Genomic DNA, 19,166 nt, shown 5'->3' on the forward strand with positions numbered 1-19,166 from the left:
CCTCCATGCCCCATCTGCCGGTCATAAATGGCAATGCAGATAGGCATGATTCTTTAACAGTGTTTTCTGCCAATCTCCACGGCAGGTGGGCCTATTACAGTTATGACTTATGATATATATTGGTTGATAAATAGATGCATGCTTAGATTTATACTGTATAATATATTTTTGGAAGCAGTTTTTTTTCTAGTGCCCTGTGATCTGACCAGTCCACCTTTCAAATTATTGTTGGAAATAACATACAGTACATTGTGTACTGAAGGCTAAACAGGAAAAGTTGTTTATCTTGTACATCTGTAAAGGCACTGTTAACACAGAGGGGTATATACACATTTTGAAACAGCATATGCTTTTATCTATACAGTAGTTGTTTTTTGAGGATGTCTCTGTTTGCTCTGCATGTTACACTAGTGTAGTATTGTAGTAAAAGAGTGCAGGTGCTTGACTTGCCTGCCTGCACATTAGACCTTTTCTCCATGAAAAATGTCACACGAGAAGAACAAGACCTGGGACTGTTAAGCAGCTAAAGTGTTTGCAAGAATGGATTTAAATGTCACTTTTACTACTTTACAACTAGTTAGTGTTAGTATGTGTTGTGCTGGTATGAGTGGATCAGACACAGCAGCACTGCTGGAGTTTTTAAATACCGTGTCCACTCACTGTCCATTCTATTAGACACTCCTACCTAGTTGGTCCACCTTGTAGATGTAAAGTCAGAGACGATTGCTCATCTATTGCTGCTGTTTGAGTTGGTCATCTTTTAGACCTTCATCAGTGGTCACAGGACACTGCCCACGGGGCGCTGTTGGCTGGATATATTTTTGGTTGGTGGACTATTCTCAGTCCAGCAGTGACAGTGAGGTGTTTAAAAACTCATCCACTCATACTTATCCACTCATACCAGCACAACACACACTAACACACCACCACCATGTCAGTGTCACTGCAGTGCTGAGAATCATCCACCACCCAAATAATACCTGCTCTGTGTTTGCAAGAATGGATTTAAATGTCACTTTTACAACTTTACAACTAAATGATAACCAAGCAATGTTAATTTATCATAGTAGTAAACATACCTGCAACCTGTCGACACATTCACAAAAAAGAGTTCATTAGCTGAAACATGACATTTTTTGCTTGTGTACTATATTGTACATATAAATATATAAAATATAATGAAATCATTTGTTCTTACACTGTCCTAGGTGCCCAGTTAAACATCTCCAGCACTCACTCTTCTGGTGATGTATTTCCTGTTGGAGAGACAGAAGTGTACTATACATCTACAGACCCGTCTGGCAACAACCGTACCTGCGAGCTCATTATTACAGTACAAGGTATCTTTTATGTGTACAATACACTGCTACAAGAAAAGCTAGATTAAGTCTTTAATAAATGTCTGCATTGATTGTTTGATTGACTAATTACTTCATTGATCCCCGAAGGGAAATTGTGGTGTAGCAGCAGCAATAATAATTATTACAAACATCACACAATGACATTACAATAATGTAGGAAAGAATAAAAATGAAGATATAAAATCTAAAAAATATATATAAAAAAAAAATAGAATATAATAATTTAAAAAATAAGAATATAAAACATCTAACAGTACAAAAACTAAAAAGGGCGGAGCCTAAAGGTGCAGTTACAGAGATTGTGCAATTTAAAGCTGTGCAAATAAAACAGTACCATGTGTAAATGAATTCAGTACATGAATTAATGAAAAGAAAATGTGGTCATAATCATCTAAGTCATAATGAAAAACAAAACACATTCTGTCTTGATTACAGTCAAGACTTGATTTATGTGATTTAATAGATTTTTGGCATGTGACTTTTTAAAAATGAGGTTTTATTAATCAAATGAGATTGAAGAAGGATTGGAAAAATAATGTTGAGGAAGAAAATACATTAATATGCTTTATGCCTAGTTCACACTACACGATTTTTGCCCTGATTTTCGCTCGCCGACTGGTCGGCGCTAGATTTGCCGGCTCTGGAGCAACTCTGCGTTCGCTCGGCGATCAAAACTCGGCTCTCAATCGCTATGTGTGACCTACTCAACAACTCGATCCGAGCGGCACCAAATAGAGATTTCTAGCTTGTCAAATATCTGGATCTGAGTTGCCTGACTGGCAATGAGTGCTGTCGAACAGCCAATGAGAACGCAAGATATGGTGTGAGGGGAAACTATAGAACACTATAGAACAATCCATGCTGTTCCTATTTTTCCTACTTGCTTTTACGCTGCACATCAGCGCACAAACTTTGATCACTCGCTACTTGTTGACGTACATTTTTAAAAAAGGCCACTGCTAAGAATCTTTTTTATTTATTCCCACTTTCTTCCCCCAATTTTCTCCCCTAATCTAGTTGTGTCCAATTACCCTGAATGTGTCCTCTGTACTGATTTGACCCTTCACCGCTGACTGAGGACGCCTCTCAACTGACATACATGCATTTTTCACCTGCATGAGTCGAATTCATACACCGACAAGCACTGTGTATGGAGGGCCACACCCCCATCAGCATTATTTCTCAGCCCTGTGCAGGTGCCATCAGTCAGCCAGCTAGGGGCCGCAGTTTCACCAGTTATGAGGACCTATGATCCGACTTTTTACCCCAACCCTATGAACAACAGTCAATCGCTGTTCATGCAGCCGCCCAGCCCAGTCGGAAGGCAGAGCTGAGATTTGATACGATGTATTCGAAACCCCAACTCTGGTGTGCTAGCGTATTTTTACCGCTGCGCCACCTGAGCAGCTTCACTGCTGAGAATCTTAACAGTCAAACTGGATGTCACAATTTTTGCTCGACCATAGATTTGCATATTCATGATAGAGAGAGGGGTAATATGTCTCACCATGTAAACACCATGGAAACTGCACATTTAGGCTTACACATGCAATTACTACTACTACTAGAACATAAATGCCTAATGAAGCACTTCAGATGAGCTTCATTTATTATATTATTAGTGCTTTATTATTGGTTTAACTCTTTGTTGAGTTTTCCTTGCTGTCGTTGTGCTTCACATTATAAGTCTGGACGCAGATTTCTGTGAAGCTGCTTTCCTACAGTTGTAACATGCATCATATATTTAGAATTGACTAACCAGTCCAGCTGTTTTCTGATATTCCTGGTGTGTATCTCTGCACAGGTTCCACATGTGAGCAGCCGTACGTGCCAGTAAATGCAGATTTCTCCTGTTCAAAAGAGGAGAGAGGTGTAAACTGCACACTGGTCTGCAGACAGGGCTACAGCCTTACCCAGAATGCAGTGACCAGCTATTTCTGCCCCAATAATGGCCGGTGGGAGCCACCACGCACACCAGACAGACCAGACTGCTCCAGTATGTGTTCTTCTACTTATACTTACTTTATTACTCTGCCTCTGTTTTCTTTCTTTGTGCACTTTTATGGTCTAATTTTACCAGAAACTTGCCGTTTGGCAGTGGTCAGGCTGAGGCTGAATCAGGCTTGAAAGTGCTCACCATTGTGAGCTAGTTAGCAATTTGATTGATTGATTGATTACTTTATTGATCCCTGAAGCTGCAATTTTCCAATTTGCCATAACCTTTTAGCTATGCCTAACATGTAATATGGCAATTTCTTCTGATTTAGCAAGCTTCATCCTTACAATTTAACATCTACAAATTAGTTTACCTCTTAGTGCCTTAGCTGTCAGCAAGTTAAACCAACTTAGCCAATATCTAAGCTGGAAAAACATGAACATAAAACCTTTAAACATTTATATAATTTATATAATTCAGCTTCAACTAATTACCAATAGTGTCACACTGATTTTTAATCATTTATTAGTATTTGTGGTTTTCTGCAATAGTAAACAGAAGGAAGTTGTAGCCTAGTGGTTAAGTAACTAAACTAGTAATCACATGGTCCTGTGACTACCTGATTGTCCCTGTTGGGTCCTTCAGCAAGGCCCTTAACCTTTAATTTGACTGTATACTGTCACAGTACCGTCAGTCACTTTGAGTAAGCATTTCTGTCTTTTAATATATTATATGTGTAATTGAAGGTCAGCACAGCATAGCAGTTCTCCCATTGGTCAAGAATGCAAATTTGTGGGTTAGAGTTCAACAAGTTTCAGCTCTGAGCATAAATTTCGGCCTCGTTCTGTATTGCTAATTTAAGCTGCTATATAATTTGACATTGTGAAACTGATTATTACTGTGGATCCCATTAAAATGCATACAATTTTGTACATGGAATTCTTCATACAGAAACTGTTACTAAGATACTAAACCTTAAAAAATAAGTTAACAGTTTATTGGATTACACATAGTTAAAGGTCATTTGCTGTTATTAAGCGTTCTTTGCTTCTCAAAATATCTAATTCTGAGCAAGGTCTGTAGTCTCTAACAGCTTGAAATTCATAGACAGACAGACAGACAGACAGACAGACAGACAGATAGATAGATAGATAGATAGATAGACAGACAGACAAATAGATGGACGGATAGATAAACAGACAGACAGATAGATAGATAGATAGATAGATAGATAGATAGATAGATAGATAGATAGATAGATAGATAGATAGATAGATAGATAGATAGACAGACTATAGATAGACAGACAGACAGATAGATGGACGTACGGACAGACAGACAGACAGACAGACAGACAGACAGACAGACTTTTAGATTGCTTTAAAAAATTTTAATCCAGCCAGTCTCAGCTCTGTCTGCCGTCTGGGCTGAGCGGCCACATGAACAATGATTGGCCTGTTGTTCATATAGGGGTGGTATATTGAGCCGGATAGGGACTCTCTCATGACTGATGCAACTACGACCTCTGCTGGCTGATTGATGGCGCCTGCACAGAGATGGGGAGAGAGTGCGTTGATCAGGGTGTGTCTCTCTGCTGGTCCGCTGCTGATCTCGTCTGGTGTAGGTGACAAAATGCATACGGCTGCTGCACACGTGTCGGGAGGGGGGGGGGGGGGGGGGCGTGGGTTAGCTTCATTCTCCTCAATCAGAGCCGGGGCCGGCATTAGTGGAGAGGAAGCATGAGGCAATCGGGCAATTGGACGAACTAAAAGTTGGGAGAAAATGCATAAACAAAATATTTTTAAAAATTGATAAACACTTGATTGGTTCTTACAGTGAGAAAAACTTAATTTTTTTTCTAAATTAATAAAACCTAGAAATGCTTATTAAATTTGTTAGTCTGTTAACATAATTGAAGTGTTCTATGTGTAGAGAACAGAATAGCCAACAGTGGTGTGAAGCCTTTTGAGATGCTCTTTAAAGCATCCCGCTGTGATGACCTAGACCTGCTAAAGTCCTTCACTGGGAATTTCAACAATATTCTTGGAGAACTGGTGAGACCATACACACACACACACACACACACACACACACACACACACACACACACACACACCAAACAGTACATACAAAATATATGTCTCGCCATCAATCCTTATCATCATTTGTTTTATCTCTCTATAGGTCCCTAAAATCTGCGGTGGAGATGACATCAACTGTAAACTCGAGGTGATCTCACAGGGGCAGTGCCTGGAGTACAACTATGATTATCCAAACGGATTTGCTATCGGTAAGAATTCGCTAACTGCTGACAGAATCTCTGAGTGTTTTTCCACTTGAGCGTATTTCCTCACTCAAGTTCATTTGCAGCAGGATTTAAATCTTTGGTCAAGAGGGAAATCTAACTTGGGTGGGGTCTAGCTCTGGGGGTTTGCTTCAGTCATTCTTGTGTGTGGACTGGATCATGTATAAAAGCTGGACACACTTAGTCTTAGGCGAGGTGATTAGATCCAGTTAAGATGTTAAATCATGTTACTTTCAGAGGGACTTTCAGTGTGCTAATCTTTATTAAAAATCAGATTATTGGATTTTTCAGTGTTCATTTCGACTGTTGATGTAACAGATCCCATGTTATCAGTTTTATGTATCAGTAAAGTCCTCATCTTGTGGGGGCAGGCAGACTCCAGCCGTCTGGAAAAAGTTAAGCATTTTTTAACTGACTTACTAAGACTTACTAGAAAAGGCCCAGAATCAATTTAAAGGCTGTACAATAAACATAATTGATCCTTGTTGCAAATACACTACATGGACAAAAGTATTGGGACACCATTATTAGTTTCAGCCACAATTACTAACGTGGAAAAAACTAATTATATAAAACAAATCATATGCTTTCAACTTTGCAGCAACAATTAAGGGAAGGGAATTTCCTGTTCTAGCATGACTGTGCCCCTGTGCACAAAGCAAGGTCTATAAAGACATGAACAAATCTTGGTTTAAAGAAACACCAGTGACTATGGAATGAATTGGAACATCAGTTGAGGTGTTTTTGACCAACTTCAGTGCCCAGCCATACAAATACTCTTTTGACTGAGTGGGCACAAATTTCCACAGACATACTTCAAAGTCTTGTTAGAAGCCTTCTCAGAAGAGTGGCTGTTGTTCTAGCTGAAATGATCACATAGAGATCACTCTGTTCTAATACCATTTGTTTTTAGATAACAAGCTCATGGACAGGTGTCCAAATACTTTTGGCCAAATATGGTATTTAAAAATCACTTTTTGAAAATCAGCCCTGATGTATCATATATAAAAATGATAAAAGTTTAAAGACAATTCACATTACTGATGCTGTTTGTTGTTACCACTTGATTGATCTCTTGTATAACTCTGCCAGGTCCTGGAGGCTGGGGCAGTAATGGACAGGACTACGCTTACTTTGACAGCGGTTTTTCTCCAGATCAACAGCGCACCTCCGTCCAGCAGGATGGTGTGGTCAATAACATGAGATCCAAACGGCATCAGGAAATTACTGGGCCCACACGTGACCAAAAGATCCAGATATACTTCAATATAACAGGTAGAAGTCACTGCCTTTAATTACTGTTTTAAACTGGTTTCTCTACCAGTCCAGGACTAAGTAGCTACTAGAGAAATATCAAGAAAAAAGTTTAAAATGTAATATGTATCATCGAGATCATGGCTAATCAACAATTTAAACACCATTTGTTTGTGTGTTCATTCCTAGATCAGACAGATTAAAGACAATACATACACAATATCTACAGCCCCCTCCACAATTACTGGTACCCCTTGTAAAGATGAGTAAACAAGGGTTAAATAAATTCACCATTCACCCTTTGGCGAATTAGCTTATTCTCATTGTTAAGAAAAATGTTTACCAAAACCACACGTGCAACAATTATTAGCATCCCTGCATTTAATACTTTATACAACCTTTCTTTGCCGTTAAAAAAGTGTGTGTGTGTGTGTGAGGGATTTTTTTATCTGTAAATAAATTAACTTCAATTAAAGGTTGGATTTTTCTAATTTTTTAAGCTAACTCACCAAGATGGGAATTTTTTATAACCATTTTTTACTCATCAGATGGGCCATTAACTGTGGAGAGCGAGGCTGTAATCACAGTATATAATAATTTTATTATAATATACAATTAGGACGGCACAGTGGCCAAGTGGGTAGCACTGTCGCCTCACAGCAAGAAGGTCCTGGGTTTGATCCCCTGGTGGGGCTGTCCGGGTCCTGTCTGTGAGGAGTTTGCATTCTCTCCCTGTGTCTGTTTGGGTTTCCTCCAGGTGCTCCGGTTTCATTCCTCACACAGTCCAAAGACATGCAAGTGAGGTGAATCGGAGACACTAAATTGTCCAAGACTGTGTTCGATATAACCTTGTGTAATGAGTAACTACCGTTCCTGTCATGAATGTAACCAAAGTGTAAAACATGACGTTAAAATCCTAATAAATAAATAATATAAAATTATAAATAAACATATTCCACTCACTAGCTTTGTGAAATGTTAGGATACGTCATTGTTCCAATTGTCTCAATCCCAATAGATTTGGTTCCACCCAATGTTCAATTCACATGCTTGGTGGAGGGGACTGTAATAAATGTTTCATGGTTCTCAGTATTGCAAAGACCACAATTTTGCAAAGTCCATTTAGCTGTATTTGCTGCACTGAGCTAATCGAGACCAATGTATAAAGCTCATTACCAGGTGTTGGTTTAGTATCAGCCTGCTCTGCCACTGTAGCAATGTAAACATTTTAATGTAAAGTTATGATGCACTTCTCCCAACACCTCTCCTTTTTCCCAGCAAGCATTCCACTGCCCCTGTCAAGGAATGACTCCATGGAGGTAGCCAATCAAAAACGCCTTCTGCGGACTTTGGAATTACTGACCAATCGGCTAAGGAGGACGCTGAGTAAGCAGCCCATGAGCTCGTTCCACGTGTCGTCCGAGATGATAGTCGCCGACCCCAAATCTCTGGAGGGCAAGAAGCCCTCCCTGTACTGCCCCCCAGGCTCTGTGCTCAAGGGTCGCATGTGCGGTGAGTCCAGCCAGAGTTACACAGATCTGTGTTCAACAGATTCATCACACATGGATAACAGAACTAACACACACAACACACATATACTATTAAAAACACTTAGTTTAAAAATGCCTTACTACTGCATATATATATATACAGTGTATCACAAAAGTAAGTACACCCCTCACATTTCTGCAAATATTTCATTATATCTTTTCATGGGACAACACTATAGACATGAAACTTGGATATAACTTAGAGTAGTCAGTGTACAGCTTGTATAGCAGTGTAGATTTACTGTCTTCTGAAAATAACTCAACACACAGCCATTAATGTCTAAATAGCTGGCAACATAAGTGAGTACACCCCACTGTGAACATGTCCAAATTGTGCCCAAATGTGTCGTTGTTCCTCCCTGGTGTCATGTGTCAAGGTCCCAGGTGTAAATGGGGAGCAGGGCTGTTAAATTTGGTGTTTTGGGTACAATTCTCTCATACTGGCCACTGGATATTCAACATGGCACCTCATGGCAAAGAACTCTCTGAGGATGTGAGAAATAGAATTGTTGCTCTCCACAAAGATGGCCTGGGCTATAAGAAGATTGCTAACACCCTGAAACTGAGCTACAGCATGGTGGCCAAGGTCATACAGCGGTTTTCCAGGACAGGTTCCACTCGGAACAGGCTTCGCCAGGGTCGACCAAAGAAGTTGAGTGCACGTGTTCGGCGTCATATCCAGAGGTTGGCTTTAAAAAATAGACACATGAGTGCTGCCAGCATTGCTGCAGAGGTTGAAGACGTGGGAGGTCAGCCTGTCAGTGCTCAGACCATACGCCGCACACTGCATCAACTCGGTCTGCATGGTCGTCATCCCAGAAGGAAGCTGACGCACAAGAAAGCCAGCAAACAGTTTGCTGAAGACAAGCAGTCCAAGAACATGGATTACTGGAATGCCCTGTGGTCTGACGAGACCAAGATAAACTTGTTTGGCTCAGATGGTGTCCAGCATGTGTGGCGGCGCCCTGGTGAGAAGTACCAAGACAATTGTATCTTGACTACAGTCAAGCATGGTGGTGATAGCATCATGGTCTTGGGCTGCATGAGTGTTGCTGGCACTGGGGAGCTGCAGTTCATTGAGGGAAACATGAATTCCAACATGTACTGTGACATTCTGAAACAGAGCATGATCCCCTCCCTTCAAAAACTTGGCCTCATGGCAGTTTTCCAACAGGATAACGACCCCAAACACAACCTCCAAGATGACAACTGCCTTGCTGAGGAAGCTAAAGGTAAAGGTGATGGACTAAACCCAATTGAGCACATGTGGCGCATCCTCAAGTGGAAGGTGGAGGAGTTCAAGGTGTCTAACATCCACCAGCTCCGTGATGTCATCATGGAGGAGTGGAAGAGGATTCCAGTAGCAACCTGTGCAGCTCTGGTGAATTCCATGCCCAGGAGGGTTAAGGCAGTGCTGGATAATAATGGTGGTCACACAAAATATTGACACTTTGGGCACAATTTGGACATGTTCACTGTGGGGTGTACTCACTTATGTTGCCAGCCATTTAGACATTAATGGCTGTGTGTTGAGTTATTTTCAGAAGACAGTAAATCTACACTGCTATACAAGTTGTACACTGACTACTCTAAGTTATATCCAAGTTTTATTTCTATAGTGTTGTCCCATGAAAAGATATAATGAAATATTTGCAGAAATGTGAGGGGTGTACTCACTTTTGTGATACACTGTATATACACTGATCAACCTTAACATTAAAACCACCTCCTTGTTTCTACACTTACTGTCCATTTTATCAGCTCCACTTACCATATAGAAGCACTTTGTAGTTCTACAATTACTGACTGTAGTCCATCTGTTTCTCTACATACGTTTTAATCTGCTTTTACTCTGTTCTTCAATGGTCAGGACCCCCACAAAGCAGGTATTATTTAGGTGGTGGATTATTCTCAGCACTGCAGTGACAATGACATGGTGGTGGTGTGTTAGTGTGTGTTGTGCCGGTATGAGTGGATCAGACACAGCGTTGCTGCTGGAGTTTTTAAATACCGTGTCCACTCACTGTCCACTCTATTAGACTCTCCTAACTAGTTGGTCCACCTTGCAGATGTAAAGTCAGAGATGATCGCTCATCTAATGCATTGATTTGAAGCTGTGATTGACTGGGTCTCTTACTGAGTTGTTCCATTGTTGAGAAAGCCGATCGTTATATTTTCACTGTGGCTATGGTAAAAGAATCAGTCTGTCTGTCCTGTAGTGCAGTGTCCAGTGGGAACGTATTTCTCCCTGGAATACGCCGAGTGTGAGAGCTGCAGGAGAGGCTCCTATCAAGACGAGGAGGGTCAGATGGAGTGTAAGCTGTGTCCTGACGGATTCTCCACACCTTACCTCCACTCGCGCAGCCTGTCTGAGTGCAAAGGTAAGTGTTTGTGTGAGCTGGAATTCTGTTCACGTGCAACCACACATCACTGTCATTATTCAGTTTATTATTTAATACATTCCTGAATCCTTTGCACCACTGTTGGATCAAATGCACCAAATCTTTCCTATTTCAAATCTTAAATCAGCATTGCATAGTAAATATATTACACTAGCACTTAAGAATGGCATTGGTGCTGTGATGGTGTGGCAGTAATTTTACCCACTAATAGTTATTTTCTGAGGAGAATGTAAAGTCATCTGTCCATTAGCTAAAACTGAGGCATAATTGAATTATGCACCAAAAAAATGTGGTTTGGTCAAAGTATATACACCGATTATACATAACATTATGACCATCTTCCTAATATTGTGTTGGTCCCCCTTTTGATGCCAAAACACTCCTGACTCGTCGAGGCATGGACTCCACTAGACCCCTGAAGCTGCTCTGTGGTATCTGGCACCAAGATGTTATCAGCAGATCCTTTAACTCCTGTAAGTTGTGAGGTGGGGCCTCCATGGATCGGACTTGTTTGTCCAATACATCCCACAGACACTCGATTGAATTGAGATCTGGGGAATTTGGAGGCCAAGTCAACACCTCAAACTCGTTGTTGTGCTCCTCAAACCATTCCTGAAGCATTTTTGCTTTGTGGCAGGGCACTTTATCCTGCTGAGAGAGGCCACAGCCATCAGGGAATACCGTTTCCATGAAAGGGTGTACATGGTCTGCAGCAATGCTTAGGTAGGTGGTACGTGTCAAAGTAACATCCACATGGATGGCAGGACCCAAGGTTTCCCAGCAGAACATTGCCCAAAGCATCACGGTCATAATGTTATGCCTGGTCGGTGTAGATAGAATATGGAATTTGAATAACTGTTTCTTAAATAAATAATTATTGTATAAAATTATTAATATAAATTATAATAATAAAATATATAATAATAATTAAATAATATGTATTATAAATATGTATCATCTTTGATTTGTGTGAAAGTGTTTTGTATAATTAATATGTGACAAATATGCAGTAACAGTCATCAGAAAGGGGGCAAATACTTTTTGTACATCACTGTATATAAACAGTGTTATTAAATTACTTATAATCTGCTTCATTATCACTTTTTTTTTTATTACTTAAATGCCCTCCTGTGTGTCTGTACGTGCATTAGTATTCATTTGTTTGTGGACATGTTTCCAGCACAGTGCAAGCCTGGTAGTTCATCGCTGAGTGGGCTGGAGACATGTGAGTCGTGCCCACTGGGTCATTACCAGCCTGGCTATGGCTTTCGCTCCTGCCTGCCCTGCCCCCCCAAAACCTCCACCATCAATCGAGGAGCCGTAGATGAGAATGAGTGCGGAGGTGATCTAAATGTCGTCTTTAAGAAATAGCTGAGCGATGTTCTTCATGATAGTGTTTGATTATTTCTGGGTTCTGTTTTCTAACCTTCTTTCTGTCTGTGTCTACAGTTCCATGCTCAGCAGGTCATTTCTCCCGGACTGGACTGGTCCCGTGTTACCCTTGTCCTCGAGACTACTATCAGCCTGATGAGGGACGGTCCTACTGTCTTTCCTGTCCCTTTTATGGCACTACCACTATCAGCGGAGCCAAGTCCATCCAGCAGTGCTCCAGTATGCTAGTTTTTGTCTATTTACCAGCAATAAAAATGAAATAGAGAATCTTACCTTCTACTGGAGAGTTAAATAAATTTTTGCAAATTTCCCCCCGTGGGATAATAAAAAGCTACCTTATCTTATCTTATCTTATCTTAAATAGAAAATAATTCATTGGATATCATATTGTTGCATTTTTATCCACACCCTTCCATTGCAGCTGTATTGCTTAAAATCTAATGGTGTCAAACATCATGTTCATCAGGCCCTAATGGCCCTACAACATCCCTATGGCCCTAATGAATGTCTACCATTTATACAATAGGTGAAGGGGTCAGGCAGTCCACCGACCCCTTCTTATTCTCCCATAATTTGGTGGATTCGTGCGTGAGGCCAGTCTTGCTCACTGAGGGTCACACACCGATCTCCACATTCCTCCACTTATGTACAGGCTCCTCTGGCTACTAACCAGGGTCCTTACACAGCGTTGAAGACCCCACCCTCTTTTTTAATATGGTCTTTTCCCACACAGCAGACTAGTGGCCAATTTAGTCCACTGCAGGCACTGCCAATTGTACGTGCTAAAGTGCGCCCAGCTGACCGGTAGCAGAGCTGAGATTCGAACTCAGGGAGTTCAGAATCCCAGCGCTGGTGACCATTTCATTTATTAAAGAAAAAATGTTATGGATCACCTGTATCACCCATAAAAATAACTCTCTCTATAGTATCAGCAATTGCAACCAAACATCACCATCACCTTCACATTGTTGTGAAGATATTTTGGTCCTCTTTTTGGGAATAGATCAAACCCCATTTTATATAGTCGATTAATTACAGAGAAAAAAACAGTCTAGAAATCCTCAAATTCCAAGAATACCAATACAGACACTTCTCCTACAACTGTAGGTGAACTTTCTCTGTAGCTAATAGTTCTTGGGTAGTTTTTAAGTCTACTTGGCTAAAATGAGGATGAATAAGAAGTCAGCAATCCTGATCATGCTAATAAACCATACAGAAGAAGATTCTGAGTCTGATGAATGCCTCTGAATAGACTTTTCCACTACTAATGGTGGAACTTTTTCCCACTTACAGTGCCAGTGTCTCCTTTTCTCTTTTTTGTCTGGTCCTCTTTCTGTCACTCTCTATCTCATTCTGTCTCACTTTTACTCAGGTTTTGGCTCCAGTTTCTTGCCTAAGGAGCAAAGTGTAACAGCAGCTCCAGAGGTTCCTGAGATAAGAGACTATCAGGCCAACAGTCAGGTGAGAATTCCATCTGGGTTTAAAAGTACAGAGGAACCTCGATTTAATGGACTAACGGTGCACTGGACCATGAAATGCGATTGTCCGAAACAGAGAGGTTTTTTCAGGGGGTGCAAAAATATACGAAAACATAGCACTAAGGTCCACAAAAGTGCTAAACATGCACATATGATAAACAGTCAAATGAACAATGTAAATAGCTATGTAAATATATAATGTAAAACCTGTAAATAAATATTAAAATTGGTGTACTGTACTACTGGGGAGAAATTTCAATTACCTAGTGTAGTGGAGGAGATGGGTTTTTTTTTTCTGTGATCGTATAGTATTTATTACTCAGAGTCTGAAGCACTGCTGGTGGCTACTGGAGCAGTGCTGGTGCATAACTAAGCACTAGAACTAGCAAAAATTAAGCATAAAACACAGAAAAAGGCGAGAGCAAAGCGAGTCTCCTAACAAAATAAAGCCTCTTACTCATGTAAACAGAGACATGTGTGCCGGCTAGTGGAGAATTACTAAACTACTGGTCTTGGTATGCTTCTCGCAGTAATTGTAGCCTTGGGCAGCTGTAGCCTAGTGGTTAAGGTACTGGACTAGTAATCAGAGGATTGCCGGTTCAAGCCTCATCTCTGCCAGGTTGCAACTGTTGGGCCCTTGAGCAAGGCCCTTAACCCTCAATTGCTTAGACTGTATACTGTCACAACTGTAAGTCGCTTTGGATAAAAGTGTCTGCTAAATGCTGAAAATGTACATGTAAAATTGTAAACAATCTTAGTGGATATTTGGTTTTCCAGATTTTGTCTGTTAAATCGGAAATCTGTTAAATAGAGGTCCATTAAATCGAGGTTCCACTCTATATTTCCTTTTTTTTCTTTATAGACATTAAGCAATTTAACTCACCAAACCACTAAAATAGAAGAGAACTCTGGGTGCTCGGATGGTACAACAGCCTGATGAGGTAGCCACCTCTAGGATCTGAGTTTGAATCTCGGCTTAGCCAGGCGCCCACACAGACACGATTGTCTGTGTCTGTTGAGAGGGATAGTCGAATTGATTCCTCTTTACTGCTACTTATTATTTTTTTAAGAGAAAAATTTATTCATCCTATAAAGCATTGCAAATGTTATCAGCCGGCTGGGCATCTTTACAGATATGACTGGCTATGTCTAGGTTCCAGGGTATTCCTGCCTTGCTCCTAGTGTGTCCAGGCAACCTTTACCAGGATAAAGCACTTGATAAAAATGAATAAAATAAAATAAACAAGACTAGCTCAACAGAAGAGTCTGGCAAGGCCACTCATAATCTTGAAGCTCCACTCTAGTTTTTTCATCCACGCCATCCGATTCGTCTGGCGATTAACATGAACTGCAGACACACAGAGATAAATTCTGATTCAAGACTTTACAATCTCAGTTCAGCTTTTTAAATATGACATGCTGTGTTTTTCCTTCTTTCTAGGTGTTCCATGAGTGCTTCCTCAACCCCTGTCAGAATCAGGGTACCTGTGAGGAGGTGGGGGTGGGATATGTGTGTACATGTCGGTCTGGGTTTACAGGTAAACTACACTTCATACCTGTTGGAGTTTCACATTCTGCTTGTTTTTGAAAGGTTTTCATAAAGCCTGCCTGTATATAGAAGAACATGCTAATCTTGCTCATTTATGTTCATCTTGTGACTTACTGTTCTGTTCATAGACCAGCTAGCAGTCTGTAATAAGAAGCTGGGTTGTATTTCCTGTGTCTCCATATCTGTCTCTTTTCAGGAGCCAAGTGTGAGAGCGACATTGATGAGTGTGATTCTGCTCCATGTCAGAATGGCGCCGTGTGCAAAGATGAAGTGGGAGGCTTCCGGTGCCAGTGCCAGGCAGGCTTTGTGGGTATGTAATCCACTGAACCACAATGTACGGGAAAAAATATCCCTAGAGCTAGAGTTGTAGTTCTAGCACACCAGAGCTGACATGTCAAACTCACGAGTTTAAATCTCAGCTCTGCTACCGGCAGGCTGGGTGCCAATACAGACAATGATTGGCTTGTCTGAGGGTGTGAATACTGTAGGGCAGCGGTCCCCAGTAGCGGTACCGGTCCGTGGGTCATTTATTACCGGGCCACAGAAAGAATAAATAATTAGAGATCGCTACATCAGCAATGAAAACACTGCTTTTTTTATGGGTGTTATTGTCTCCAGTCACCTCTAGGTGGGAGCAGTGTCTCGTTGCAGCAAAAAAAGCTCATTTGTAACTAGTACAGTTATTCTATTTTAAATCCCCCCGCCCTGCCGGTCCGTGAAATGATATCTTATATGAAACCGGTCCATGGTGCAAAAAAGGTTGGGGACCGCTGCTGTAGGGATTCCTCATGACTATTGCAATTATGACCTCTGCTGGCTGATTGATGGCGCCTGCACAGAGATGGGGGATAATGGAGATTGGTGCGTGACTCTCCATGGGCAATACGAATCTCTATATGAACCCGCCTCGTGCAGGTGAAAAGAAGTGGTCAGCTACTGCACTTGTCGAACAGGGTGTTCGATTTTTACAGTCCTTCTCGGTCAAAGTGGAGGTCAGAAGCAGTAGAAGAAGCTAAATATGATTGTATAATTGGAATTGTAAGTGGGAAAATGTTCATGCCAGTTTTATTTGCTAACAGATCTGAGTTGGCTGAGCATTTTAAGAGGCCTAAAAAGAAAGTGAGAAGCTATAAGAGCTCTGGTCTGGTCGAACACTGTGGAGTTTAATGTCGGGTTTAGATTTATGAGGTCTGTAGGGCACATGGTTTGTCTTACAGCTCTTTTCCATTTAGCCAATGACCTCGTTCCTGAGACCTGGCTATGATTAAGCACTTGTCCCGCCTGCTTGAGGAGCATTTTTGTACACTGTGTGTGTGTGTGTGTGTGTGTGTGTGTTAAGGATCACTGTGTGAGCTTGATATAAATGAATGCAGCTCCTCTCCATGTCTGAACGAGGGAGTGTGTGTGGACAAGGTGAATCAGTTCACCTGCAGCTGTGCAGATGGATTCACAGGTAAATTATCACCTTCAGCACATAAAATAATGTTTTAAATTATAGGTCAAAGTTAAAAAATTCACATCTAAAAATCTTTGGTAGTCTGAGTAACACAGTCTCTTCACAGGCTCACTGTGTGAATTGGAGATAAATGAATGTGATTCCACGCCCTGTCAGAACGGAGGGGTGTGTAAGGACCTGGAAGCTAGATACTCCTGCTCCTGTAGTCAGGGCTTCACTGGAGACAGCTGTGAAGTAAATATAGATGATTGTTACAGCGCCCCCTGTCTGAACGGAGGAACGTGTGTGGATGGCGTCAATGATTTCAGGTAAATCTTTATTATACAGCTCAGAGTGGCAAATAAAGTGTGGCGCAGCTAGATTATCCGCTAGCACACCAGTGCTGGGATTCTAAACTCAGCACTGCTACCGGTCGGCTGGGCAATGCCTGCAGTAGGCAAAATTGGCCATTAAAAGTCTGCAGGGTGGGGAAAAAGGACCAAACTGAAAAAGTGGGTGGGGTCTTCGACGCTGTGCAAGGACCCTGATTAGTGCCAAGGTGCCTGTACAGGGAGTGGAGGAGGTTGGAGGTCAGTGCATGGCTCTTCGTGCACGAATTCTGGCCTTGCGTGCGAATTCACCGAAAAGTGTAGGCGAATAAGAAGGGATTGTGGACTGTGTGGCATAGGGTACCCTCCTCGGACATGACTGGAGTCTCCAGCAGTGAAAGACAGACACACGCCCCCTCTGACATGTAAACAGTACCCGACTGCATCTTTTCACCTGCACGAGGCGAGATCATATGCTAGTCAGCCTTGTGCACGGAGAGTCATGCCCTGATCAGCATTATTCCTCTACTCTGTGCAGACGGCATCAATCAGAAAACAGAGGTCGTAATTGCACCAGTTATGAGGTCCCTATCCGGCTCCCTACCTGGGTGAACAACAGCCAAACGTTGTTTATATAGCCGATCAGCCCAGCCGGATGGCAGAGCTGAGATTCGATACAATGTAGTCGAAATCCCAGCTCTAGTGTGCTAGCGTATTTTACTACTGCACCACCTATTTATTTATTTTTTCATACCAAATGGTTTTTATAAAATAGATGCAAGAAAGAAGGAAGAATTTGCTCACTTGAAAGACTTCTAATCTACTGAAGTATACAGTAGAAAACAGTCAAAAACGTCTACAAACACACACCCCTAAACAGTCACAAGCTCTCTCATTCCTTAGGCACCACCACAGCACTCTCACCCCCCTTCACCCTCTGTTCCATATTTAGTTTACAAAAGCAATTGGCAATACAGATCAGAATGACACATCTCTCTGGTATTTAGTGTTAATAGTATTGCATAACACAACAGCACAACATGTTTTGCTTTGCAGTGGTAAAGCACCCTACTAAAAATACTCCTGAGCAGTCCAGGCCCCTTATGCTAATGGAAAGCTACATTCATGGGAATAGTGATAATGCCTCTGTTAAACCATCATTAATCATTAATTCCTCACATCATTTTGTTTCCATCAGTTGTATTGTTTTAAAGTTTTATTGTAATTGTATCACATCTCACCAACGAAGCAGCAGGTGTTTATTTGCACCTGCAAGAATTAAAAATGAAACCCATTTGCAGGATGCTTAACTTAGGTAGTACAATACCTTGTTAGAAGTGTAACAGCAAAATAAAGAGATAACAGAAACAACAAAAACACAGTCACAAATTAAAAACACAAAAACGTCTGCAAACTGCAACAGAGAAAGTGGATAGAATAGAGGTAGTGCAGAAATGAAATCTGGTTCTTAGAGCGCCTGCAACAACATCGTTTTTGAAAAAAGAGGAAAGAAAAGAATCCCAGAACAAGCCGGGGACAGCAATGCTCAAGCAGCTCTTCATTTCACCAGCATGGATTCAAATTAGGGCTGGTACTAGGGCTGTCCGATATTGGCCCAAATCACTGGATCGGATATCGGAAGGAAAAAAACATGTAATCCAATCCGATACTGTTGCCTAATGTAAATAACACAATGTAAATAAGGCCATTGTTTGTGTGTAAAGCAAATAACAGACAAAGATACGTTTCAACAGAGCGCCGTTTATTGCCTCTCACGCTTGATGACATCATTAACATGTGCCACCGATCTACAACTCATCTGCAACAGCCATTCAGAAATTAAAACACGCTGATCTACTTCAACTTTTAGCATTTAAAAAAATCATCTACTACTGCCACATCTACAAACACTGTTTAAACACAATAAAAATCCCTTTATAAATGATACATCGCTCACCTGAGATAAAGAAACTTATCCCAGCTTATCTTATCCCAGCTTGGAGATCTCTCACATCCTCAACAATGAATCCATTAGTGTTATGAAATAAAACAAACCACACCGTTTCCCGTTTTTCTCACACAGCAGGGTTTTTTAATAAGCGCGCTTTGGTTTTTAATAATCTAAAAACGTGACAGAACCTCAACGGAAGATCTCAACTCTGCGTCAATTCTAAT

General features: G+C 41.2%; 1 protein-coding gene across 1 annotated transcript in view; it reads left to right on the forward strand.

Annotated features, from left to right (window-relative positions):
- Window positions 1-19,166, forward strand: part of svep1 (sushi, von Willebrand factor type A, EGF and pentraxin domain containing 1) — a 202,795-nt gene that overhangs the window by 139,416 nt on the left and 44,213 nt on the right. The window contains exons 13-26 of the mRNA XM_062993593.1: window positions 1,209-1,340; window positions 3,166-3,357; window positions 5,230-5,351; window positions 5,482-5,587; window positions 6,695-6,877; window positions 8,135-8,368; window positions 10,626-10,787; window positions 11,989-12,150; window positions 12,258-12,419; window positions 13,573-13,661; window positions 15,120-15,216; window positions 15,424-15,537; window positions 16,567-16,680; window positions 16,790-16,991. Coding sequence (XP_062849663.1) covers window positions 1,209-1,340; window positions 3,166-3,357; window positions 5,230-5,351; window positions 5,482-5,587; window positions 6,695-6,877; window positions 8,135-8,368; window positions 10,626-10,787; window positions 11,989-12,150; window positions 12,258-12,419; window positions 13,573-13,661; window positions 15,120-15,216; window positions 15,424-15,537; window positions 16,567-16,680; window positions 16,790-16,991 — 2,071 coding nt within the window. The remainder of the gene's footprint in view (window positions 1-1,208; window positions 1,341-3,165; window positions 3,358-5,229; window positions 5,352-5,481; window positions 5,588-6,694; window positions 6,878-8,134; window positions 8,369-10,625; window positions 10,788-11,988; window positions 12,151-12,257; window positions 12,420-13,572; window positions 13,662-15,119; window positions 15,217-15,423; window positions 15,538-16,566; window positions 16,681-16,789; window positions 16,992-19,166) is intronic.

Source organism: Trichomycterus rosablanca, chromosome 4 (assembly GCF_030014385.1).
Source record: "Trichomycterus rosablanca isolate fTriRos1 chromosome 4, fTriRos1.hap1, whole genome shotgun sequence".
NCBI lineage: Eukaryota > Metazoa > Chordata > Actinopteri > Siluriformes > Trichomycteridae > Trichomycterus > Trichomycterus rosablanca.